At 42.8% G+C, this 27,349-nt stretch overlaps 1 protein-coding gene and 1 long non-coding RNA gene across 2 annotated transcripts in view; both read left to right on the plus strand.

Moving 5' to 3' along the window:
• Positions 1 to 26,245, plus strand: part of LOC127911696 (uncharacterized) — a 72,497-nt gene extending 46,252 nt beyond the window's left edge. The window contains exon 2 of the long non-coding RNA XR_008078921.1: positions 22,740 to 26,245. This is a non-coding gene — a long non-coding RNA (uncharacterized LOC127911696). The remainder of the gene's footprint in view (positions 1 to 22,739) is intronic.
• The window catches only part of kcnk5a (potassium channel, subfamily K, member 5a), a 68,670-nt gene extending 42,425 nt beyond the window's left edge, over positions 1 to 26,245 (plus strand). The window contains exons 2-5 of the mRNA XM_035800826.2: positions 10,108 to 10,219; positions 10,723 to 10,889; positions 11,055 to 11,223; positions 19,934 to 26,245. Coding sequence (XP_035656719.1) covers positions 10,108 to 10,219; positions 10,723 to 10,889; positions 11,055 to 11,223; positions 19,934 to 20,889 — 1,404 coding nt within the window. The 3' untranslated portion in view covers positions 20,890 to 26,245. The remainder of the gene's footprint in view (positions 1 to 10,107; positions 10,220 to 10,722; positions 10,890 to 11,054; positions 11,224 to 19,933) is intronic.
• Positions 26,246 to 27,349: the final 1,104 nt, after the last annotated feature.

A 27,349-nucleotide genomic window follows, 5' to 3' on the forward strand; every position in this document is an offset into this window, starting at 1 on the left:
TTGAGGAATCATGGGAATTTGAAGAGATATGAAGACATTAATTTATGCAAATCAAGCATTGCTAGGCAACAGTAGCCTTGGCAACACTGCTGCCTTTGGTAAAACAAGTGTGAGAAACATATAGTAAGTTTGTGCTTTAATAATAACTAAATACTGCACCCTGACCCACAACTTATTTGCTAGATTCTTGACTGTTGTTAGACAAAGCATTGGAAGTTCAAAACATGATGTAGTTTTATTGAAATTTTCAGCTGTTGTCGGTAAATAATATGCTTGCTTCTGACATGATTTACTGCACGGCCTGAGAGCAGTTGATGGCTTACTATAACAACTCTGTCTACAGTCAAGACGCTATTCCAAATACATCCAAATACATCCTCAAGTAAATAATGAAACATGTTCAATTTGGTTTAAATAATGCAAAAACAAAGTGTTGGAGAAGAAAGTAAAAGTGCAATATGTGCTATGTAAGAAAGCTAAGGTTTCAGTTCCTTGCTCAGAACATGAGAACATATGAAAGCTGGTGGTTCCTTTTAACATGAGTCTTCAATATTCCTAGGTAAGAAGTTTTAGGTTGTAGTTATTATAGGAATTATAGGACTATTTCCCTCTATACCATTTGTATTTCGTTAACCTTTGACTATTGGATTTTTTTTTTTCACCTTTATTTAACCAGGTAGGCTAGTTGAGAACAAGTTCTCATTTGCAACTGCGACCTTGCCAAGATAAAGCATAGCAGTGTGAGCAGACAACACAGAGTTACACATGGAGTAAACAATTAACAAGTCAATAACACAATAGGAAGAAGAAAAAAAGGGGAGTCTATATACATTGTGTGCAAAAGGCATGAGGTAGGCGAATAATTACAATTTTGCAGATTAACACTGGAGTGATAAATGATCAGATGGTCATGTACAGGTAGAGATATTGGTGTGCAAAAGAGCAGAAAGTAAATAAATAAAAACAGTATGGGGATGAGGTAGGTAAAAATGGGTGGGCTATTTGCCAAAAGACTATGTACAGCTGCAGCGATCGGTTAGCTGCTCAGATAGCAGATGTTTGAAGTTGGTGAGGGAGATAAGTCTCCAACTTCAGCGATTTTTGCAATTCGTTCCAGTCACAGGCAGCAGAGAACTGGAACGAAAGGCGGCCAAATGAGGTGTTGGCTTTAGGGATGATCAGTGAGATACACCTGCTGGAGCGCGTGCTATGGATGGGTGTTGCCATCGTGACCAGTGAACTGAGATAAGGCGGAGCTTTACCTAGCATGGACTTGTAGATGACCTGGAGCCAGTGGGTCTGGTGACGAATATGTAGCGAGGGCCAGCCGACTAGAGCCTACAAGTCGCAGTGGTGGGTGGTATAAGGTGCTTTAGTGACAAAACGGATGGCACTGTGATAAACTGCATCCAGTTTGCTGAGTAGAGTGTTGGAAGCAATTTTGTAGATGACATCGCCGAAGTCGAGGATCGGTAGGATAGTCAGTTTTACTAGGGTAAGTTTGGCGGCGTGAGTGAAGGAGGCTTTGTTGAGGAATAGAAAGCCGACTCTTGATTTGATTTTCGATTGGAGATGATTGATATGAGTCTGGAAGGAGAGTTTACAGTCTAGCCAGACACCTAGGTACTTATAGATGTCCACATATTCAAGGTTGGAACCATCCAGGGTGGTGATGCTGGTCAGGCGTGCGGGTGCAGGCAGCGAACGGTTGAAAAGCATGCATTTGGTTTTACTAGCGTTTAAGAGCAGTTGGAGGCCACGGAAGGAGTGTTGTATGGCATTGAAGCTCGTTTGGAGGTTAGATGGCACAGTGTCCAAGGACGGGCCGGAAGTATATAGAATGGTGTCGTCTGCGTAGAGGTGGATCAGGGAATCGCCCGCAGCAAGAGCAACATCATTGATGTATACAGATAAAAGAGTCGGCCCGAGGATTGAACCCTGTGGCACCCCCATAGAGACTTCCAGAGGACCGGACAGCATGCCCTCCGATTTGACACACTGAACTCTGTCTGCAAAGTAATTGGTGAACCAGGCAAGGCAGTCATCCGAAAAACCGAGGCTACTGAGTCTGCCGATAAGAATATGGTGATGTTCTTATAGGCACTTCTTATAGGCACTTTAGTATTGCCAGTGTAACCGTCCCTCTCCTCGCTCCTCCCTGGGCTCAAACCAGCAACACAACGACAACAGCCACCATCGAAGCAGCGTTACCCATGCAGAGCAAGGGGAACAACTACTAGAAGGCTCAGAGCGAGTGACGTTTGAAACGCTATTAGTGCGCGCTAACAAGCCAGCCATTTCACTTCGGTTACACCAGCCTCATCTCGGGAGTTGATAGGCTTGAAGTCATAAACAACGCAATGCTTGACACATAATGAAGAGCTGCTGGCAAAATGCACAAATGTGCTGTTTGAATGAATGTTTACGCGCCTGCTTCTTCCTACCACCGCTCAGTCAGATACTTAAGATGCTTGTATGCTCAATCAGATTATACGCAACGCAGGACACGCTAGATAATATCTAGTAATATCATCAACCATGTGTAGTTAACTAGTGATTTATAATTGATTGTTTTTTATAAGACAAGTTTAATGCTAGCTAGCAACTTACCTTGGCTTACTGCATTGCGTAACAGTCCTTGTGGAGTGCAACGAGAGAGAGGCAGGTCATTATTGCGTTGGACTAGTTAACTGTAAGGTTGCAAGATTAGATGCCCCGAGCTGACAAGGTGAAAATCTGTCGTTCTGCCCCTGAACGAGGCAGTTAACCCACCGTTCCTAGGCCGTCATTGAAAATAAGAATGTGTTCTTAACTGACTTACCTAGTTAAATAAAGGTATAAAAATAATTTTAAAACATCGGCAAATCAGCACCCAAAAATAACGATTTACGATTGTTATGAAAACTTGAAATCGGCCCTAATTAATCGTCCATTCCGATTAATCGGTCGACCTCTAGTTGAAACCCCTTGGGCAGATTATATCGGTAGACCAGTCGTTATGGAATCGGCTGAGCTCCGTGTCGGCAGTAAAAGGGGTCCAGGCAAATTGGCAAAATATGTATTGTAGCCCAAGGAGTGGCTGAATGGGCCTCTTCAGCTAGCTGGGAGATGGACTTAGCATGAGGCTAGTTCCAGGCTCACTTGTGCTTGCTTCGGGACAGAGACGTTAGCCAGGGGGTAGCCACTCGGATAGCAGCTAGTTAGGTGTGATGGTCCAGGTGAAAAGGTTCAGAGCTTGCGGTAGGAAACCGGAGATGTGGCGAAAAAGCAGTCCGGTATGCTCTGGGTTGAATCACGCTGTGCAGACTGGCAGGAGTTGACCGGGCTAAGGTTAGCTGATGACCGCTAGCAGTGGCTAACTGACTACTAGCTAGTAGTTAGTTAGCTGGCTAGCTTCTGTTGGGGGTTCTAGTTCTAAAGTATAGAAAATAGCAGATCTATACCGCATTGGGTGAGGTATGTTGAAACTGAGGTTAAAAATATAAATGCAAATATAAAAAAAATATATACACAGGACACGAAAGACAAAGACGTCTGAACTGCTACACCATCTTGAAATCTATTTGATTCTACTTTACCTTTTCAAAATATTTGTAGGAACAAGAAATCTCTTGTGAAAAGTCAGTCAGGCCCAAAGTTTACTTGCTCATGTTAACTAAAGATGAGGTGTGTAGGTTGTGTGTGTGGCTACCATTTCACCTCACACAGCAGTTTAGGTTATTTTGACAAGGTCTGTTTTACAGATGAGCTCTGTAATTAATTGTGTAATTGTGTTGGTCAATTTTTTGACAGATTAAGATTCCATTTTCTTTTGCAACTGTTCCGGCATGAACGTAGGGTGTTGTAGAACATTTACCCATTTTAAAATAAGGTGTAATTATGTTTCTGTCACCATCTATTTGTTATGGTTACATAAATCCATTTTACAGACAGACCCATTGTTCAAGCTAGCAAACTCAAAGGTATTGCAGAAATGTTATACGTATTCCCTATCCTTCCCTATGGCTGTAAAATGTGCTATCCTACTTTACAGCTTCCTACAGAGCAGGTCTCGCACCACTGGCCACAGTGAATCACACATAGCTCTGGGTTTATGGCCTCAAAGGGTGACTCCTGCCCTCTTTGCTGAGCGAGAGCTGACCTTCCATTGACCTTCCACGTTAGTGCAGCGAAACAAAGGCTGCATCCTGTGTATAGCCTTGCTACTGTTATTTTTCTGCTGATCTTTAATTATTTTTTTACTTAACACGTTTTCTTAGTTGCATTGTTGGATAAGGGCCTGTAAGTAAGCATTTCACAGTGAGGTCTACACCTGTTGTATTCAGCACATGTGACAAATAACATTTGATTTGATCGCAATTATTCACTCTCCCTTAGTGTGCACTCTCATGGATTTGAGTAACCATGGAGGCTCCCCACAGCCAATACTTACACCAATCTATACACCAAATCCAATGCTTTTAAATTCATAACTAATGCACACTTTAGAAGTGTGGAGAATCATGACACAGCCCAACTTAGGGTAGTGTTTGTCAGCCAGCCTACCATTGGATATCTGTAGCTTTTCAAAAGTAAACCCTAGTCTTACAATAGGATGAAGAAATGGAGCAGGCTCTCTAGGTTCACTCCCACAACCTTGCAACTGCTTTTCAATTTGCTCTGTAATCGACCATTAAATCATAAACTTATTTTTGGCTGCTCTTCAGCTTGAGATGGGAACAGCTGTCGTTATGCCCTCACAATTCTTCTGTGCCTTTTCCTCCGAGTCAGCATTTTTCTCTGACTCTCCGTACTTAAGTACTTTTCCTCAAGCGGTATATGGTTTTTATCAGTTTCTAGATGCCCTGCAAGTATTTGGGTTAAAGCACAAGAGTACTGACCAGATCAGGCCACAGATATGGATATACAGACATAGTCATCTTCGCAACCCCAAACATATCTATAATACAGCCACAAAAAGCAGCTGTTTATCCCGTGTCATGGTGGGGGGGGGGGTGAAATAACATCCTGGGGTAAATATTACAAGCTGATCTCCAAAGGGTTCACTGTAATGCATTGACATTTGTTTTGGAGGATTATGAATCTTTTACTTTGCCTTTCTAAGCAACTACTTTCAGAGAGAGGAACAGTTTCTTGGAGAAGAGATGGCGGACACAATCTATACCCTTTGTGTTTACTTTACACTAGCAGGCCTTTCAATTCTTCTTTTTCTGAGCAAAATGTCTGGAGCGAAGCAGAATTTCCTAATGAAATGGCTAGTTTCAGTTCCTGTTTATGTGCAGCCCTCGACTCACAATATTTGACTTGTTTCCATTAGTTTAAAATACTTTCAGCTGCTGTCGGCAGGTGTTCCTTTCTCACGGTCGGTAGTCTGATAGACCCAACACTGCCATTTAAGATAATCCACTCCTGAAAAAATACAACAAAAAAACACATTCAGGAATGACAACTAAAAACTTTATCTTGGGTTGGGGGTTAAATTCCTTTCAAGAAGTGCAGGAATAAGTTTACATTGCAGATGATCAAAATTGCTTAATTGCTCACCACCTCATCATTTCCCCACTTAATAAGAAGGGCAATTCCACGTCAACAGAAATCTATTGAGACAGATGTTTCACTTTCAAATGTATCCCAAACAATAAACAGTGACTGCAAAGTTTAACAAACCATGTAACTCTATGCAAAAGAATGACTTCTTAACAATTTCCACACAAAAATGACAATACCACATTTACTTAAACTGTGCAGATGCAGTTTAGTAACAGAATGATTATAAAAACTCCTGTTTATTTAACCAATATTTTTTTTTTTTACATGGGGGGAGAAAAGTCCTAGACTTTTGTCAACAGCAAAAACAACGGAACAAAAACAACAACATGTAGGCCTTTGTCATGCGTACACACACAGACACCCAATCTAAGTGTAGCCTCAGGGATAGCCTCTGCAAAATGAAAATGTGCTCTATTGTCAGAAACCGGTGTTGGAAGGACCCTAAATACTTAGGGACATGACACTGTATGGTGAAGACCTTCTCTGTTCTTTTTGTAGAAGTGTGTAACATGTAAGTAATCATTTTGACATTTTGTTACCGATTTGGTAATGTAATGATGAGTTTTAATCATCTAATAAGTCATAAACATAATGTATATCAGTAAAAACACTGTCTAAATGATAGGTCTAACTTGACCCCTTTTCCATCTGTTTGAACATTACTCAAAACTCATCAAGCCAAAAAATTACCAAAATAACTGCTACTCAGTGCCTTTAACTGGTTTGTCTGCCCATATAACAGCCAAACACTTGTTTTCATTGGGGGAAAGCTCTCTAGCACTCTGATTTGGCACAAGGGTGTGAAAACGAAGCACCAACTGATTTTCCGATTCTACGTGCAAGTGGTCCCTATAACACATTGTGGCGACAGCAAGCGATAGGATGGCCACCTACTGCTTTCGGCCGAGCATCGGTCCTCTGTGTCCCTTTTTTACCAAGTCCATCAATTCTCTTGTCATGGGGCCTGATGAAGACAAAGAATGACTGTTGATTCAGCAGGCAAAGGAATTTGCTCCTCTAGTGCTTGACTAATTACAGAGCTGAACTGTCGCAGGCCCGTTATTAGAGAGAGCCCTCATCTGCTGCTCTGCCAGCACTTTTGAGCTCAAGCATATTTTGCCCTCGAGCACATTTGGATGAATCTAAAGAGCTTTGGTGTGTGGGAATGCATTGCCCCATCCCAGTTTAGAAGTTATTGCCGAAGGATGTACGCTCATGCCTGGGGGAATGGGCTTCTTTGGCTTTTCCTTGTGGCTGCTCAAGCACACACATAGCTTGATGGATTCTGTAATTAAAGTTATAAGATGGTGGTGCTTAGGAGGGTGCCCGTCTTGCCCGTTCCTACTCAACCTTTTTTATGGCTACTTTTGCATTAATTATTACTTTGTTTGCTCAGAATGTTTGTCCAATTTCCTACGATGACAATTACTTCTGTGTCATAAATCAGAAGCTACACACTCTCAGCCTCCCAGAACTGGAATACTACATAAGCTCCTTTGTTCCCCACACAGCAGGCTTACTTGTTGCTGCTGATCTAGATAACTGAAGGCAATGCCTGAGACGAAGGAAAGGGTGACTCCAAACTATGCTGAAAGACTGGCTACAGCCTCCTCTTCCTAGTATCCTGATGGCTAATGTCCAATCGCTGGAAAATAAACTTTGAACTCAGAGCAAGGCTTCAATTGCAGCTGGACATCAGGTAATGCTGTGTCGTTGTTTTTACAGGACATGGCTTACGGACAATACATGCGACTCTGCTATTCAACCAAATGGCTTTTCCATTTTCCTTATGGATCGAACGGCGGCTTCTTGTAAGAGTAGCAGGGGGGGGCTTCTTCATCAACAATTCCTGGTGTACCAAAGTGTAAAACGTCCATGAGCTCCTGTACACCCGACCTGGAGTTTCTGATGCTAAAATACCAACCCTTCTAAATGCTGAGTGAATTCACGTGAGTTATCACAGCTCTGTACAATACCACCTCAAGAAAACATCAAGCAAGCACTCAACGAACTGTGCAAGAACATTAGCCAGCAAGAGTCTTCTCACCGGAGCAGTCTTTTATTGTGGTGGGAGTTTTTACAACATTTTTACAAAATATCACCAATATGTACCCTGCTCCACGAGAGGAAACAACATGCTGGACCATTTATACTGAACAAAAATACAAACAATTTCAACAATTTTACTGAGGTACAGTTCATATAGGGAAATCGTTCAATTTCAATAAATCAATTAGGCCCTAATCTAGGAATTCCACATGAATGGGCAGGGACACAGCCATGGGTGGGACTGGGAGGGCATAGGCCCACCCCCTTGGGAGACTGGCCCACCCACTGGGGAGCAAGGCCCAGCCAATAGAATGAATTTATCCCCACAAAAGGGCTATATTACAGACAGAAATACTCTTCAGTTTCATCAGCTGTCCGGGTGACTGGTCTTGCAGGTGAAGAAGCCGGATGTGGAGGTCCTGTGCTGGCGTCGTTACATGTGGTCTGGGGTTGTGAGGCCAGTTGGACATACTGCCAAATTCGTAAACAATTCAAATCAAATCAAATTTTATTTGTCACATACACATGGTTAGCAGATGTTAATGCGAGTGTAGCGAAATGCTTGTGCTTCTAGTTCCGACAATGCAGTGATAACCAACAAGTAATCTAACTAACAATTCCAAAACTACTGTCTTATACACAGTGTAAGGGGATAAAGAATATGTACATAGGATATATGAATGAGTAATATATGCCATTTAGCAGACGCTTTTATCCAATGAGTGATGGTACAGGGCAGCATACAGTAGATGGTATCGAGTACAGTATATACATATGAGATGAGTATGTAGACAAATTAAACAAAGTGGCATAGTTAAAGTGGCTAGTGATACATGTATTACATAAGGATGCAGTCGATGATATAGAGTACAGTACATACGTATGCATATGAGATGAATAATGTAGGGTAAGTAACATTATATAAGGTAGCATTGTTTAAAGTGGCTCGTGATATATTTACATCATTTCCCATCAATTCCCATTATTAAAGTGGCTGGAGTTGGGTCAGTGTCAATGACAGTGTGTTGGCAGCAGCCACTCAATGCTAGTGGTGGCTGTTTAACAGTCTGATGGCCTTGAGATAGAAGCTGTTTTTCAGTCTCTCGGTCCCAGCTTTGATGCACCTGTACTGACCTCGCCTTCTGGATGATAGAGGGGTGAACAGGCAGTGGCTCGGGTGGTTGATGTCCTTGATGATCTTTATGGCCTTCCTGTAACATCGGGTGGTGTAGGTGTCCCGGAGGGCAGGTAGTTTGCCCCCGGTGATGCGTTGTGCAGACCTCACTACCCTCTGGAGAGCCTTTACGGTTGAGGGCGGAGCAGTTGCCGTACCAGGCGGTGATACAGCCCGCCAGGATGCTCTCGATTGTGCATCTGTAGAAGTTTGTGAGTGCTTTTGGTGACAAGCCAAATTTCTTCAGCCTCCTGAGGTTGAAGAGGCGCTGCTGCGCCTTCTTCACGACGCTGTCAGTGTGAGTGGACCAATTCAGTTTGTCTGTGATGTGTATGCCGAGGAACTTAAAACTTGCTACCAGCTACCTCCACCAGCATATGCAGTGTTTTTTTAAAATTGTAAACCCTTCAGGTTAGGAATTGGCCTCTAGTGTCCTTGAGTGCAATTGTTTTTACATGAATTTTTTTTTGCCTTTATTTAACATTTAGGCTAGTTGAGAACAAGTTCTCATTTACAACTGCAACCTGGCCAAGATAAAGCAAAGCAGCGCAACAGAAACAACAACACAGAGTTACACATGGAATAAACAAGCGTAACACAATAGGGAAAAAAAGAAAGTCTATATACAGTGTGTGCAAATGGCATGAGGAGGTAAGGCAATAAATATGCCATAGTAGCAAAGTAATTACAATTTAGCAGATTGACACGAGTGATAGATGAGCAGATTATGGTGTGTAAGTAGTAATACTGGTGTGCAAAAGAGCAGCAAAGTAAATAAAAACAATATGGGGATGAGGTAGGTAGATTGGGTGGGCTATTTACAGATGGACTATGTACAGCTGCAGCGATCGGTTAGCTGCTCAGATAGCTGATGTTTAAAGTCAGTGAGGGCAATGTATGTCTCCAGCTTCAGCGATTTTTGCAATTCGTTCCAGTCACTGGCAACAGAGAACTGGAAGGAAAGGCAACTAAAGGAGGTGTTGGCTTTGGGGATGACCAGTTAGATATACCTGCTGGAGCGCGTGCTACTAGAGGGTGTTGTTATCGTGACCAGTGAGCTGAGAAAAGGTGGAGCTTCACCTAGCATAGAATTATAGATGACCTGGAGCCAGTGGGTCTGGCGACGAGTATGTAGCGAGTGCCAGCCGACTAGAGCATACAGGTCGCAGCGGTGGCGCTTTGATCATTGGATCATCAGTACATCTGGAGATAAAATCAACGGCTCACAGGAAGGATGTGGTATGGGAAATGGGCCTATTTATAGCAAGAGAAATTACATGTGTCCAGTGTTGCTTTCAATTCACTAACTGCCACACTGCTGTTATTGTGCCCAGGTGGTGTCGGATGCTGCCGGACAAGGTGTCACCATCACTGGCAGCAAGACTTTCAACAACTGGAACTGGCCCAATGCTGTCATCTTTGCTGCTACTGTCATCACAACTATAGGTAGGCAAACTGTCCTGAGAGTGTCACATGGAGCTTATGTAATTGTGGTTTATAGTCAGGAGAAAAGGGAATATCGTAACTGATGCAACAAGACAGGAATATATTCCATAATTTATTTAGCATATGTGGATCTTATTTCAAAATCTTTCAGTAATGATCTGCTTAACTTTACTCTAATGGGATAAACTCTCATTTAGGGTGTACTGCTTGCCCTTTTAGTCCATGTCTGTATAATCGAAATGTACTGTACAGATCAAATGGGATCGGGTAAAGAAAAGCCAGATTAAAGAACTGGTCTTTATTGTTGATTTAGTTTGTCAGCAGAGTAATTTATCTTGTTTTGGTACTCTGAATGATTTTACATGTTTATTCAGCCTTGCCAAGTCTCTATCATTTCTCATCACTGAAAAATATTTTATAAACTGTGGTTAAGTGTTAAGGTTTGAATGATGTTGATTTGAATACTACTATCAACCCCTTCCTATCCTTTCTTGCTCTGACAGGTTATGGCAACATTGCCCCCAAAACGTCAGCAGGACGGGTGTTCTGCATCTTCTATGGGCTCTTCGGGGTGCCACTCTGTCTTACCTGGATCAGTGAGCTGGGGAAGTTCTTTGGAGGCAGGGCCAAGCACCTGGGTCAGTACCTTACCAAGAGAGGGGTTTCACTGGTAAGAAAGATACTTTTTGTCTTGTAAATATTTTTTTCATCTAACATGGCTAATTTGTCTTTGTCTAAGTTAAAATGATCCGAGGGAAATAAGTGAATGTGTTTCTTTGCATTCCACTGCATTTGACTCACTTCATCGGTTTTTGCATTATTTTTTGTTTTTCAGCGAAAGGCCCAGTTCACTTGCACAGCCATCTTTGTCCTTTGGGGTGTACTGGTCCATCTGGTCATCCCCCCATTTGTATTTATGTCTCAAGAGGGTTGGACCTATGTGGAGGGCTTGTACTTTTCCTTTGTCACCTTGACCACGATTGGCTTTGGTGACCTTGTAGCAGGTAAGCTCATCCTCCCCTTGCATTATCAAGCTTTTTGCATGTTTATGGATATTTGTCCTTACACTTTGCAAGTGATATTTTTTTTGCCAACTTGTATTTTGTAAGGTACTTTTTATTTTCAACATACCTTTTTACCCAATATGGTAAAGTAGTTCTCATGCAACAATGTTCCCACTTCCTCAGAAATGTGCTTAATAAAACTGTGAAGTGATAATCTCACTTTTAAAGGTTTATATTCTGTTAATACATACAAAAAATAATGTTGTTGACGTCCTATACTCGTATTTGTGGCGAAAGCATAAATGGGAGAGAAAACACTTAAACCCCAACCCAAACTTGTATCTCAAACAGACCATTTCAAATAATTCTTGCTGTTTCCACATAGAGGAGGATTTCATGGAAAGTGAGCCGTTTACTCGCATTTGGACTGTCCCGCCCAAAAAAATGTATTTTCTTTCGACCAATCAATTGGTCTACATTTTTAAACATGTTTTTTTTCCATATATAGACACACCCTATGTGTTTCAATAAAACCAATTATACACCTGCACGTCAAACATCTCATTCCAAAATCATGGCCATTAATCTAGTGTTGCTATCTCCTTTGCTGCTATAACAGCCTCCACTCTTCTGAGAAGGCTTTCCACTAGATGTTGGAACATTGCTGCGGGGACTTACTTCCATTCAGCCACGAGCATTAGTGAGGTCGGGCACTGATGTTGGGTGATTAGGTCGCGGTCATCGTTCCAATTCATCCCAAAGGTGTTCGATGGGGTTGAGGTCAGGGCTTTGTGGAGGCCAGTCAGTTCATCGACACCGATCTCGACACCTATTTCTGTATGGACAGGAACACAGGAACATTGTCTTGCTGAAACGGGAAAGGGCCGGTTCTGATTTTTATATGCACATTTTCGTGGAACAGTTTCATTTAATTTTGATCTCAAAAAGTAATGTGGTTAATTTAAATGCTATCTAAATTAAAATTATACAAATATAAAAGTAACTTCTATTGCCATTGCCAACTATGTAAAAACTTGCCTACATAAAGCCAAGAAATAAAAACAGAAAATATGATGATTAAAAATAAAAATCCTGTAAAATCCCATTGGCTTCACATTTCCTGTCTGTAACAAACTTTAAACATTGTATCAACTGTGTCCGCCAGATTTGCAACATTGTATAAAATATTCTGGACTCTCAGAGTTTCTTGCGCCAGTTTGCTCCGGACAGACAAAACTTTAGGCTATTTCTGCAAGGGATTAAAAGTAATCAGGTGTTTTATGAAGTTTCCACACGATCAGAGCATTACATTTTTCCCTTTCATGCCGAGTGGTTATCGAAAGGGAGAGAGCTGGAAATATGTTTTTAATACATTGAAAAGCTATTGTCATTCGCAATGGATTCTAAAAACATACTTCATTTACTTCCTGTTTTGAAGTGAAGAGAAAATTACTTCGAAGCTCAAGTTAAGACACTTGCGCGCAGGCCAGGTAGCCTATGCCTACTTTTACATTTACATTTAAGTCATTTAGCAGACGCTCTTATCCAGAGCGACTTACAAATTGGTGCATTCACCTTATGACATCCAGTGGAACAGCCACTTTACAATAGTGCATCTAAATCTTTTAAGGGGGGGGGTGAGAAGGATTACTTTATCCTATCCTAGGTATTCCTTTAAGAGGTGGGGTTTCAGGTGTCTCCGGAAGGTGGTGATTGACTCCGCTGTCCTGGCGTCGTAAGGGAGTTTGTTCCACCATTGGGGGCCAGAGCAGCGAACAGTTTTGACTGGGCTGAGCGGGAACTGTACTTCCTCAGTGGTAGGGAGGCGAGCAGGCCAGAGGTGGATGAACGCAGTGCCCTTGTTTGGGTGTAGGGCCTGATCAGAGCCTGGAGGTACTGAGGTGCCGTTCCCCTCACAGCTCCGTAGGCAAGCATCATGGTCTTGTAGCGGATGTGAGCTTCAACTGGAAGCCAGTGGAGAGAGCGGAGGAGCGGGGTGACGTGAGAGAACTTGGGAAGGTTGAACACCAGACGGGCTGCGGCGTTCTGGATGAGTTGTAGGGGTTTAATGGCACAGGCAGGGAGCCCAGCCAACAGCGAGTTGCAGTAATCCAGACGGGAGATGACAAGTGCCTGGATTAGGACCTGCGCCGCTTCCTGTGTGAGGCAGGGTCGTACTCTGCGGATGTTGTAGAGCATGAACCTACAGGAACGGGCCACCGCCTTGATGTTAGTTGAGAACGACAGGGTGTTGTCCAGGATCACGCCAAGGTTCTTAGCGCTCTGGGAGGAGGACACAATGGAGTTGTCAACCGTGATGGCGAGATCATGGAACGGGCAGTCCTTCCCGGGAGGAAGAGCAGCTCCGTCTTGCCGAGGTTCCGCTTGAGGTGGTGATCCGTCATCCACACTGATATGTCTGCCAGACATGCAGAGATGCGATTCGCCACCTGGTCATCAGAAGGGGGAAAGGAGAAGATTAATTGTGTGTCGTTTGCATAGCAATGATAGGAGAGACCATGTGAGGTTATGACAGAGCCAAGTGACTTGGTGTATAGCGAGAATAGGAGAGGGCCTAGAACAGAGCCCTGGGGACACCAGTGGTGAGAGCGCGTGGTGAGGAGACAGATTCTCGCCACGCCACCTGGTAGGAGCGACCTGTCAGGTAGGACGCAATCCAAGCGTGGGCCGCGCCGGAGATGCCCAACTCGGAGAGGGTGGAGAGGAGGATCTGATGGTTCACAGTATCGAAGGCATCCGATAGGTCTAGAAGGATGAGAGCAGAGGAGAGAGAGTTAGCTTTAGCAGTGCGGAGCGCCTCCGTGATACAGAGAAGAGCAGTCTCAGTTGAATGACTAGTCTTGAAACCTGACTGATTTGGATCAAGAAGGTCATTCTGAGAGAGATAGCGGGAGAGCTGGCCAAGGACGGCACGTTCAAGAGTTTTGGAGAGAAAAGAAAGAAGGGATACTGGTCTGTAGTTGTTGACATCGGAGGGATCGAGTGTAGGTTTTTTCAGAAGGGGTGCAACTCTCGCTCTCTTGAAGACGGAAGGGACGTAGCCAGTGGTCAGGGATGAGTTGATGGTGAGGTGAGGTAAGGGAGAAGGTCTCCGGAAATGGTCTGGAGAAGAGAGGAGGGGATAGGGTCAAGCGGGCAGGTTGTTGGGCGGCCGGCCGTCACAAGATGCGAGATTTCATCTGGAGAGAGAGGGGAGAAAGAGGTCAGAGCACAGGGTAGGGCAGTGTGAGCAGGACCAGCGGTGTCGTTTGACTTAGCAAACGAGGATCGGATGTCATCGACCTTCTTTTCAAAATGGTTGACGAAGTCATCTGCAGAGAGGGAGGAGGGGGAGGGGGAGGAGGATTCAGGAGGGAGGAGAAGGTGGCAAAGAGCTTCCTAGGGTTAGAGGCAGATGCTTGGAATTTAGAGTGGTAGAAAGTGGCTTTAGCAGCAGAGACAGAGGAGGAAAATGTAGAGAGGAGGGAGTGAAAGGATGCCAGGTCCGCAGGGAGGCGAAGTTTTCCTCCATTTCCGCTCGGCTGCCCGGAACCCTGTTCTGTGAGCTCGCAATGAGTCGTCGAGCCACGGAGCGGGAGGGGAGGACCGAGACGGCCTGGAGGATAGGGGACATACAGAGTCAAAGGATGCAGAAAGGGAGGAGAGGAGGGTTGAGGAGGCAGAATCAGGAGATAGGTTGGAGAAAGTTTGAGCAGAGGGAAGAGATGATAGGATGGAAGAGGAGAGAGTAGCGGGGGAGAGAGAGCGAAGGTTGGGACGGCGCGATACCATCCGAGTAGGGGCAGTGTGGGAAGTGTTGGATGAGAGCGAGAGGGAAAAGGATACAAGGTAGTGGTCGGAGACTTGGAGGGGAGTTGCAATGAGGTTAGTGGAAGAAAAGCATCTATTAAAGATGAGGTCGAGCGTATTGCCTGCCTTGTGAGTAGGGGGGGAAGGTGAGAGGGTGAGGTCAAAAGAGGAGAGGAGTGGAAAGAAGGAGGCAGAGAGGAATGAGTCAAAGGTAGACGTGGGGAGGTTAAAGTCGCCCAGAACTGTGAGAGGTGAGCCGTCCTCAGGAAAGGAGCTTATCAAGGCATCAAGCTCATTGATGAACTCTCCGAGGGGACCTGGAGGGCGATAAATGATAAGGATGTTAAGCTTGAAAGGGCTGGTAACTGTGACAGCATGAAATTCAAAGGAGGCGATAGACAGATGGGTAAGGGGAGAAAGAGAGAATGACCACTTGGGAGAGATGAGGATCCCGGTGCCACCACCCCGCTGACCAGAAGCTCTCGGGGTGTGCGAGAACACGTGGGCGGACGAAGAGAGAGCAGTAGGAGTAGCAGTGTTATCTGTGGTGATCCATGTTTCCGTCAGTGCCAAGAAGTCGAGGGACTGGAGGGAGGCATAGGCTGAGATGAACTCTGCCTTGTTGGCCGCAGATCGGCAGTTCCAGAGGCTACCGGAGACCTGGAACTCCACGTGGGTCGTGCGCGCTGGGACCACCAGATTAGGTGGCCGCGGCCACGCGGTGTGGAGCGTTTGTATGGTCTGTGCAGAGAGGAGAGAACAGGGATAGACAGACACATAGTTGACAGGCTACAGAAGAGGCTACGCTAATGCAAGGAGATTGGAATGACAAGTGGACTACACGTCTCGAATGTTCAGAAAGTTAAGCTTACGCAGCAAGAATCTTATTGACTAAAATGATTAAAATGATACAGTACCGCTGAAGTAGGCTAGCTGGCAGTGGCTGCGTTGTTGACTTTGTAGGCTAGCTGGCAATGGCTGCGTTGTTGACACTACACTAATCAAGTCGTTCCGTTGAGTGTAATAGTTTCTACAGTGCTGCTATTCGGGGGCTAGCTGGCTAGCTAGCAGTGTTGATTATGTTACGTTGCGTTAAAAGAATGACAATAGCTGGCTAGCTAACCTAGAAAATCGCTCTAGACTACACAATTATCTTTGATACACAGACGGCTATGTAGCTAGCTATGTAGCTAGCTACGATCAAACAAATCAAACCGTTGTGCTGTAATGAAATGAAATGAAAATGTGATACTAACGGTGGAGCGAAGCGGAATGCGACCGGGTTGTTGAGTGCGGAAGTTCTATTCAGTAGACGTTGGCTAGCTGTTGGCTAGCTAGCAGTGTCTCCTACGTTAAGGACGACAAATAGCTGGCTAGCTAACCTCGGTAAATTAAGATAATCACTCTAAGACTACACGCTCTAAACTACACAATTATCTTGGATACGAAGACAGCAAAGACAACTATGTAGCTAGCTAACACTACACTAATCAAGTCGTTCAGTTGAGTGTAATAGTTTCTACAGTGCTGCTATTCGGTAGACGGTGGACGTTTGCTAGCTGGCTAGCTGCTGGGCAGATAGCAGTGTAGACTACGTTAGGACGACGAAATACGAAGTTGCAATAGAAGTGCTGACTGTTTCACTTTGTTGTCCTCTTTCTTTTCCTTTTTCTTCTGTCTTTCTTTTGTCCTTATTTTGTCTTCCTTTCTTCTGTTAACTAGATATTTTTTGTTGTTATTCTTTGTAAGCTAGCTAGCTTCTTCCAGGAGAGTCCCTCGCAACTGCTTAGCAACAAGTAAACAATTCTGCTAGCAATTCAGCTAGCTAAGATAACTGTACAATTTTATGAAAAATAGTTACTTTTTCAAAAGCCTGTCTTTTTTGGTTTGTTCCTTGTTTTGTCTTCTATTGAGTCTTGCAGTTTTCTCTTGATTTTTTTCGATCTACTTCACTCTAAAAAAACATTTAAATCTCAATATATACGGGAGCTCATTTTTCAGCAGCTGCTCAATTTAGAACTACTTCTATATGCGTAATCAGGTGTGTATCCTTAACATTGACAGGAGCGCTCCAAACAAAACACAATGAATAAATTGACAACTCTGAAAATTGAATGAAATAAAGCAACATTTGTTTCTCAAGTGTAGCATATGTTGTGAGCTCTGCAAAAGTGTCCCGATAATATGAGAACGGTAATTGACTACTATTACTATATGGAATGCATTAACAGAATTTACGGTAACCAAACAAACATTGTAGTTTATTAGCGGAATTAATGGTCAATGTAAGCTGCTACTGGTGATATACAGTATGTAATGGGGAATTGATTGACAAACATGTAAAGGGAAAACGATTCACACAATTTATGAAACAATGAATGTGCATGAAATGGTGGGAGAGTGCGCATTCCTGAGAGAGATGTGCCTTCTAGATCTTAGCTCATTTCACTTCTTATTGGACCTCCTCAATGGATTAGTCCACTGAGACGGATGCAAATCAGACTGGTGTTTACGTGCCATAAAAAAATATCTATCTGCGACTGCTCGGCTAAAGATTTTTTACCAAACAAGAGTTGCAGAGTTGCAAAGAAAAAGCCATATCTCAGACTGGCCAATAAAAGATTAAGATGGGCAAAAGAACACAGACACTGGACTGAGGAACTCTGTCTAGACGGCCGGCATCCCGGAGTCACCTCATCACTGTAGACGTTGAGACTGGTGTTTTGCAGTTACTATTTAATGAAGCTGCCAGTTGAGGACTTGTGAGGTGTCTGTTTCTCAAACTAGAAACTCTGATGTACTTATCCTCTTGCTCAGTTGTGCACCAGGGCCTCCCACTCCTCTTTCTATTCTGGTTAGAGCCTGTTTGCTCTGTTCTGTGAAGGGAGTAGTACAAAGCGTTGCACGAGATCGGCAATTTCTTGCATGGAATAGCCTTAATTTCTCAGAACAAGAATAGACTGACGAGTTTCAGAAGAAAGGTCTTTGTTTCTGGCCATTTTGAGCATGTAATCGAACCCACAACTGCTGATGCTACAGATACTCCACTAGTCTAAATAAGGCCAGTTGTATTGCTTCTTTAATCAGCACAACAGTTTTCAGCTATGAAAACATAATTAAAAAAGGGTTTTCTGATGATCAATTAGCCTTTTAAAATGATAAACTTGGATTAGCTAACACAACGTGCCATTGGAACACAGGAGTGCGGGTTGCTGATAATGGGCCTCTGTACGCCTATGTACAGTTGAAGTCGAAAGTTTACATACACCTTAGCCAAATACATTTAAACTCAGGTTTTCACAATTCCTGACATTTAATCCTAGTAAAATTTCCCTGTCTTAGGTCAGTTAGGATCACCACTTTATTTTAAGAATGTGAAATGTCAGAATAATAGTAGAGAGAATTATTTATTATTTATTCAGCTTTTATTTCTTTCATCACATTCCCAGTGGGTCAGAAGTTTATGTACACTCAATTAGTATTTGGTAGCATTGCCTTTTATATTGTTTATCTTGGGTCAAACGTCTCGGGTAGTCTTCCACACGCTTCCCACAATAAGTTGGGTGAATTTTGGCGCATTCCTCCTGACAGAGCTGGTGTAACTGAGTCAGGTTTGTAGGCCTCCTTGCTCACACACACTTTTTTAGTTCTGCCCACAAATGTTCTATAGGATTGAGGTCAGGGCTTTGTGATGACCACTCCATTACCTTGACTTTGTTGTCCTTAAGCAATTTTGCCACAACTTTGGAAGTATGCTTGGGGTCATTGTCCATTTAGAAGACCTATTTGCAACCAGGCTTGATGTCTTGAGATAACATAACGATGGTCATTATGGCCAAACAGTTCTATTTTTATTTAATCAGATCAGAGGACACTTATCCAAAAAGTACCATGTTTGTCCCCATGTGCAGATGCAAACCATAGTCTTGCTTTTTATGCCGGTTTTGGAGCAGTGGCTTCTTCCTTGCTGAGCAGCCTTTCAGGTTATGTCGACATAGGACTCGTTTTACTGTGGATATACGTACTTTTGTACCTGTTTCCTCCAGCATCTTCACAAGGTCCTTTGCTGTTGTTCTGTGATTGATTTTCACTTTTTTGAGCCAAAGTACGTTCATCTCTAGGAGACAGAACGTGTCTCCTTCCTGAGCGATATGACGTCTGCGTGGTCCCATGGTGTTTATACTTGTGTAATATTGTTTGTACAGATGAACTTGGTACCTTCAGGCATTTGCAAATTGCTCCCAAGGATGAACCAGACTTGTGGAGGTCTACAATTCTTTCTATGGTCTTGGCTGATTTATTTTGATTTTCCCATTATGTCAAGCAAAGAGGCACTGAGTTTGAAGGTAGGCCTTGAAATACATCCACAGGTACACCTCCAATTGACTCAAGTTATGTAAATTAGCCTATCAGAAGCTTCTTAAGCCATGACATCATTTTCTGGAATTTTCCAAGCTGTTTAAAGGCACTGTCAACTTAGTGTATGTAAACTTCTGACCCACTGGAATTGTGATACAGTGAATTATAAGTGAAATAATCTGTCTGGAAACAATTGTTGGAAAAATGACTTGTGTCATGCACAAAGTAGATGTCTTAACTGACTTTGTGGAGTGGTTGAAAAACGAGTTTTAATGACTCCCAACCTAAGTGTTTGTAAACTTCCGACTTCAACTGTAGATATTCCATTAAAATTCTGCCTTTTCCAGCTACAATAGTCATTTACAACATTAACCATGTCTACACTGTATTTCTGATCTATTTTATTTTATTTTAATGGACAGAAAAATAGCACCTTTCTAAGTAACCCCAAACTTTTGAACGGCAGTGTACCTCTTTCGAAAAATTGGACATTGACATTTGTACATACTCAAACTTTCCCTTCCTGCTTTTCTTTTTTCAGGCGTAGATCCAAATGCAGACTACCCCACTCTGTACCGTTATTTTGTGGAGGTGTGGATTTACCTGGGTCTGGCCTGGCTCTCCTTGTTTTTCAACTGGAAGGTGCGCATGGTCGTGGAGGCCCACAAGGCTCTGAAGAAACGACGCAAGCGGCGCAAGCTCTCCCTTAACGAGCTGAGGAACTACAAGGAGAGCCACAAGCCCCTCTACCTGCCGCCCACCGCCAACGACGTCAACATCTTCAGCTTCCTGTCCAAGAAGCAAGAAGGCTACAACGACCTCATCAAAAAAATTGGTGTCAAGAAAGATGGTGGCGGGGACCACTGTGATGGTAATGATGCCAGTAACAAGGCCAAGGAGGCGAACCGCTCCCAGAGCTGCATCGACACAGTTACCTGCAACGGCAACACTATTCTCAGCCTGGACCGCTCACCGCGGCAGAAGCGACGCTACAGCTTCAGTGACCGCGTCACAGTGGCCTTCTCAAAGTCCAAGAACTACCTCCTGGGCTCGGAGAACGGGATGCTGCTCACAGAGGACCATGGTGAGGGTGATTTGGACGGGGACCAGGAGAGCATGTACGAGAACCAACTGGACAAAGAGGTGGACCAGGACAGCGGAGGTGGCAGCCTGGGCGGTGTTGGAGGTTGCGGTATGGGTGGTCGACGGCTGTGGGACTCCAAAGAGTACCAGTCCCTGATCTTCCAGAATGCGAACATCACTTTTATTGACGAGGAGAACGTCCTCAACAACAACCTGGAGGATGAGGACGATGATGCTAAAGCCAAGCTGTCAATCACCACGTGCGACGAAAATGTAGAGTCGGAGACTGACTCCAAAGAGGAGCAGGGCTCTGAATCAGAAGAGTCCGTGTTCACCAGCGATGGATCAGAACATGACCACTCTTATGAGAAGCTTGTGGAGGAATATTCAAAGGAGGACAACACAGAGTCCTGAGGACCTGAACTGGTCTTGACTGAACTAAACTTGGAATAATCCCTCCTTTCATTGCTATGACAAAAACATTTTTTTACAATTTAAGGCATAGCCACATTCTCGTTGAACTTGGATCTAATGAAGGAGAAATCTTTTAATATTTTGTTAATATCAAAGACTGTGAAATGAACATTACAGGTTTTATGTCTATCACTCTGGTGCATTTTTTCAGATGTAAGTGGTATATTGCCCGCGTCTTATGTTCAAAACCTTTCATTGGAGTTGAACACATCTTTCATCTCCGAGTCTTTCATGCAATTTTTTCTCAAATACCATGAGAACATTTTGCTTAGTCACCAATACATCAGATAATAACAGGCTCACCATTTAGTCATTTTAACCAACGTTTAATCCGATAGCAGAAAATACATTACACAATTTTAAAAACTGATCTTTTTGAAATGCTGAATTGAAGGAATAATAGATCGTATTGAAGAATACTGGCTGATGAAGGATGATAATGGACAATGTAGTAACTAGGCACTATACACTTTTGTTTCAGTAGTCTTCAGTTTTGAGCATGTTAATTCGGTTATAGTTAAATTAAGAAATTACAAGATAATCATATAAAAAGTAATGAAAAGCAGATACTTGGAGTGGACAAGTGACTGTGAATTTGTTTGTAAATGCACTTAGTTTTGAAACAGACATTTTGATTAAATGTTTCGATTTTTGTGCTAAGATTGTTAAAGTGTAATAGATGCTTTTGAAAATTGCACCAGAGTGATTGAAAAAGACGAACAGTCTTCCCTCAAACGATCAAATAATGTGTCTATATTAAACAATGAGTTTATGAACTTATTAACTCCTTCTGGTTATAGACTAAATGGAGAGACTTAGATAAAGTTGTCCTACATTAATTCACTACTGTTTTCAGAAGATTTGGTCGACCTAACATTTGTTTGAAACAAGATTGAGTTTTTCAATCAATTTGAGATGTTAATATGAAATAGCAAGGGTGAATACATTTTTCAGAGGATTGCTCCTTACTTCTTTGATTTATATTCACCATATTGGTGTTTTTTTGGGATATTTATACAATGAAGGAAAATGCAGCCCTTTTGTTAAAGGGGCAATCCACAGTTGCTACATACATTTTTGGACTTATACATTATTGATATAAACTGAGTGTACAGAACATTAGGAACACCTTCCTAATTTTGAGTTGCACCCCTTTTCGCTCTCAGAACAGCCTCAATTCGTCAGGGCACTACAAGGTGTCGAAAGCGTTCCACAGGGATGCTGGCCCATGTTGACTCCAATGCTTGCCAGAGTTGTCAAGTTGACTGGATACACATGGGAAACTGTTGAAGCCCAGCAGCGTTACAGTTCTTGACACACTCAAACCGGTGTGCTTGGCACCTACTACCATACACAGTTCAAAGGCACTTAAATACACTGCTCAAAAAATAAAGGGAACACTAAAATAACACATCCTAGATCTGAATGAATTAAATATTTGTATTAAATATTTTTTTCTTTACATAGTTGAATGTGCTAACAACAAAATCACACAAAAATGATCAATGGAAATCAAATTTATCAACCCCCATGGTGGTCTGGATTTGGAGTCACACTCAAAATTAAAGTGGAAAACCACACTACAGGCTGATCCAAATTTGATGTAATGTCCTTAAAACATCCCTACAACGCCTGGGCATGCTCCTGATGAGGTGGCGGATGGTCTCCTGAGGGATCTCCTCCCAGACGTGGACTAAAACATCCGCCAACTCCTGAACAGTCTGTGGTGCAACGTGGCGTTGGTGGATGGAGCGAGACATGATGTCCCAGATGTGCTCAATTGGTTTCAGGTCTGGGGAATGGGCGGGCCAGTCCATAGCATCAATGCCTTCCTCTGGCAGGAACTGCTGACACACTCCAGCCACATGAGGTCTAGCATTGTCTTGCATTAGGAGGAACCCAGGGCCAACCGCACCAGCATATGGTCTCACAAGGGGTCTGAGGATCTCATCTCGGTACCTAATGGCAGTCAGGCTACCTCTGGCAAGCACATGGAGGGCTGTGCGGCCCCACAAAGAAATGCCACCCCTCCAGCATGACCGACCCACTGCCAAACCGGTCATGCTGGAGGATGTTGCAGGCAGCAGAACGTTCTCCACGCGTCTCCAGACTGTCACGTCTGTCACATGTGCTCAGTGTGAACCTGCTTTCATCTGTGAAGAGCACAGGGCACCAGTGGCACATTTTCCAATCTTGGTGTTCTCTGGCAAATGCCAAACGTCCTGCACGGTGTTTGGCTGTAAGCATAACCCCCACCTGTGGACGTCGGGCCCTCATACCACCCTCATGGAGTCTGTTTCTGACCGTTTGAGCAGACACATGCACATTTGTGGCCTGCTGGAAGTAATTTTGCAGGGCTCTGGCAGTGCTCCTCCTTGCACAAAGGCGGAGGTAGCGGTCCTGCTGCTGGGTTGTTGCCCTCCTACGGCCTCCTCCACGTCTCCTGATGTACTGGCCTGTCTCCTGGTAGCGCCTCCATGCTCTGGACACTACGCTGACAGACACAGCAAACCTTCTTGCCACAGCTCGCATTGATGTTCCATCCTGGATGAGCTGCACTACCTGAGCCACTTGTGTGGGTTGTAGACTCCGTCTCATTTCACCACTAGAGTGAAAGCACCGCCAGCATTCAAAAGTGACCAAAACATCAGCCAGGAAGCATAGGAACGGAGAAGTGGTCTGTCGTCTCCACCTGCAGAACCACTCCTTTATTGGGGGTGTCTTGCTAATTGCCTATAATTTCCACCTGTTGTCTATTCCATTTGCACAACAGCATGTGAAATTTATTGTCAATCAGTGTTGCTTCCTTAGTGGACAGTTTGATTTCACAGAAGTGTGATTGACTTGGAGTTACATTGTGTTGTTGAAGTGTTCCCTTTATTTTTTTGAGCAGTGTATTTTGTCTTTCCCATTCATCCTCTGAATGGCACACACAATCCGTGTCTCAATTGTCTCGAGGCTTAAAAATCATTCTTGAACGTGTCTCCTCCCCTTCATCTACGCTGATTGAAGTGAATTTAACAGGTGACTTCAAGAAGGGATCATGGTTTTCCCCTGGTTTCACCTTGTCAGTCTGTCATTGAAAGAGCATGTTTTGTACACAGTGCATACTCATTGATTCTTGAAGAATATAACTATAACAGCTGTCGTACCCCATCACTAACTTGTTTTACTCTAGTGTTTGTAAACTATAAATGTAAACAAACACTTTAGCCTCAAAAACATGGTTCAAACGATGTTATATCATGGATGGTTCGTCCTTGTATCCATAGCTCTGCCTATGAATTTAAGAGTGGTTACGTTTCCACATCCCCTCCCTCAGCTTTTTTCCAAAACAGTGGGGGGTTGACTGCTTTGCAACTATTTAAATTGCGGATTGGCCCACTTTAATTGCATACTGGCGTAAATGTCTCTCATTGCACAATTTCATCAACTGATGAGTGCAGTGTAAAATCCATTTCAATGCAGATTAATGTTGACCACCTTAGCCAAGCCCTTGTCCTTGAAGAGGTTGAGTGGGTTTGCATGCAATTTTCCCTCTCCCTTTGTTTTCTTATCATTTCTTTGTTTCACTAAGTGAAACCCATGTTTACTTTTAATGTCTAAGATTGATATTTGTTTGACTGCATTTTTTAGGGGTCAAATTCTGAACATGAATACCATTTTGAGAGCTTCCTGAACCAATTAGATCCAACCTGGAAAGTGAAACCTTGAAGTGTTTTTTTGGACCAATGCAGAGTAGACTTGCGTGCAAAATAGGGATTAGTGTTCCATTAGACATTTCAGCCAAAAGGTGGGATATCCATAAGTGCCCCATTCATGTGACGCGTTCTTACACGCTAGTTCTGCGACACGGCACAGAACCACCTTGAGTTTAGAGTCTGGTTTCCTAGTGTAAAGTGTGTTTTTTTTTACTCTCTCACTTTGTCTCATGGCTTTTTCTCTGTTATTCTTTTGTAAAAATGTTATGGTCCCTTGCCTCTTTTGAATGTTGAATCGGCTCATTTGAAATGGTCTTCGTAAGGAATTTCTCCAGTCACAATATTCATTTTCTCACGTAATCTCTTCTCCTTTTTATTTACTGTCTCCCTTTTGAGAGACCTTTCGTATTTGCCATGTAAACATTGGAAAAGTCCCCATCAGTAGCCACCCGCTCTGCATTGTCCAAGACACGGCCTTGCTACCTGTATTTACTCTTGGGGGCTCGTGCTGGTGTGAATGCCTGAAATGTAACTCATGTGGGCGGTCAAGGTTAACACGTGACAGCGTAATGCTCCCCTAGCATAAGGTTAGTCATGAGACAAGGAGGCAGAAATGTCAGTGTTCACTGTTTGTTTTCCTCCGTGTTCATCCACAGCGATTGCTCCCCCCCGCACAAAAACCTTACTCTGCAAATTATATAAGTGTTGTGCAATATTAAGGATGCCCATACCATTTGCTCACAACTAGTGTTTTTTCCCCTTCCCAGAAGATTCAGTTGAGTCTGACGTGTCTTGTTCGTGGACAGATACCTTTCATCTTGTTATTTGCCTGCTATCCATATTGAATCCACACTCCTCTACATTCTGACTCTTGAATGTTGTTTCCAATGTGCTGAATACAGCATGGATCCGATATGGACACCAGGTGACCTTATTAGTGCATATCTGTACTTTCTTCACCAGGAAAAAAACTAGTTGCTAATATGGCCCCAATTGTATTACAAAGGTGTTCATGAGCATAAGCGCTTAATGCTCCATGGCTGTGTTAGCGTAATCTTTAGTGTTGCTTACATTATCTTAGTGTTTATTTTTAGAGTGTGTACATTTTGTGTGCACCGACACCCTATGTAAATATCCTAAATCATCACACTTTCACCATCTACAGTAAAATGGTACATTATATTCACATCTTTCTACAGAACAGGTATGTGAACTACTGGAAAATGGTTAGTGTGTTCCAGAAAATTGTCCAACTGTCTGTTAGAGTTGAACTCTGTACTCGATCTGAGGCTACACCAGTCACAAATGGTTTCACCAGACCACTTGAGTGCAGCATTGTTTTAATGCAGCTATGGTACTTTTCTAGATTCTGATTAAATTAAACCGTTTTAAATGTTTCAACATTATCAACAAAGAACAAGTTATGTTGGTTGGACTATGTTTTAAGTTTTACTCCTGTCATTGCTACTTTGTGTAAAATGTACTCCATCTTTTGTTTTTATTATTAAATTATTGCAATTTTTATGATTGTTTTGTACATGAAATCACAGCAAAACTGTATATATTTCATTTTGAATAAACATATTTATAAAGTGTTTATTTAAAAAATGTTGTTCACATCTAAATCAAACCCTGATTTTGACAGTAAAACATCAAAATAGCACCATCTACTGTCAAAATGTGTCAAATACTGTGCCGGCAAAGCACGCTAACATCAAAAAACCAAACACAGGATCATAATTTCCCCTCTTTCAATCAAGGAGTTAGTGTTTACCTACTCAAGGATGACTTTTAATATTACTTGGTAGTGTTACTCCACACACAGGGCATGGCAAAGGTACCTGATATGGAAAATCATGGCTCATTATGGCTACTTTCCTACAAATATATGGTCTTAAGGCTCTTTCACACTGAGCAACGCAACATAAATTGACAGAGGCAATTCAGTGTATTTCAATGGTGAAGTTGCGAGGGGTTGGCGCATCAGTTGCATGAGGTTGCATTAAATAATGCACTACCAACACTCAAAACAAGTGCATACTCATCCGTTAACTCTTCATGGAAAGCATCGCTAGTGTGTGAGGCATTACTCTGGCATGAAGCTGATGATATGATAACATATTTAAAAATGGACATACAGTAGAAGACATTAATTACTACTTATTCTGCTTAAAGTTAGACTTTGGGTAAACACAAAAATAACGTCTTTAAACTGTATAACTTATCAATGCACCATCATACCAGGTCATTTAATGCTTAAAACAATTGATGAATAATATATTTGGCTACATCCGATATTTGGCTTCTGTGAATCCTGTGAAATGACGTCAACACATCAAATGTTATTTGTCACATGCTTCGTAAACAAGTGTAAATGAATAGTGAAATGCATAGTTACGGCCCTTCCCAACAATGCAGAGAGGAAGAAAATAGAGCTATAATAGAAAAGGTATAACACATAATGAAAGTAATATTAAATACACAATGAGTGTATATATACACGGGGTACCAGTACCGAGTCAAAGTGCAGGGGTAAATGAGGTAGATATGTACATATAACTAGGAATAAAGTGACTAGGCAACAGGATAGATAAAACAGTAGCATCAGCGTATGTGACGAGTCCCCCAACAAATGTGACCGGCTCGATTCGGTCTTATGTAGCATTTGAAATTGTGTTTTTTGCATTGGATAAAAGTAG

The sequence above is a fragment of the Oncorhynchus keta genome, chromosome 2 (assembly GCF_023373465.1).
Source record: "Oncorhynchus keta strain PuntledgeMale-10-30-2019 chromosome 2, Oket_V2, whole genome shotgun sequence".
Classification (NCBI taxonomy): domain Eukaryota; kingdom Metazoa; phylum Chordata; class Actinopteri; order Salmoniformes; family Salmonidae; genus Oncorhynchus; species Oncorhynchus keta.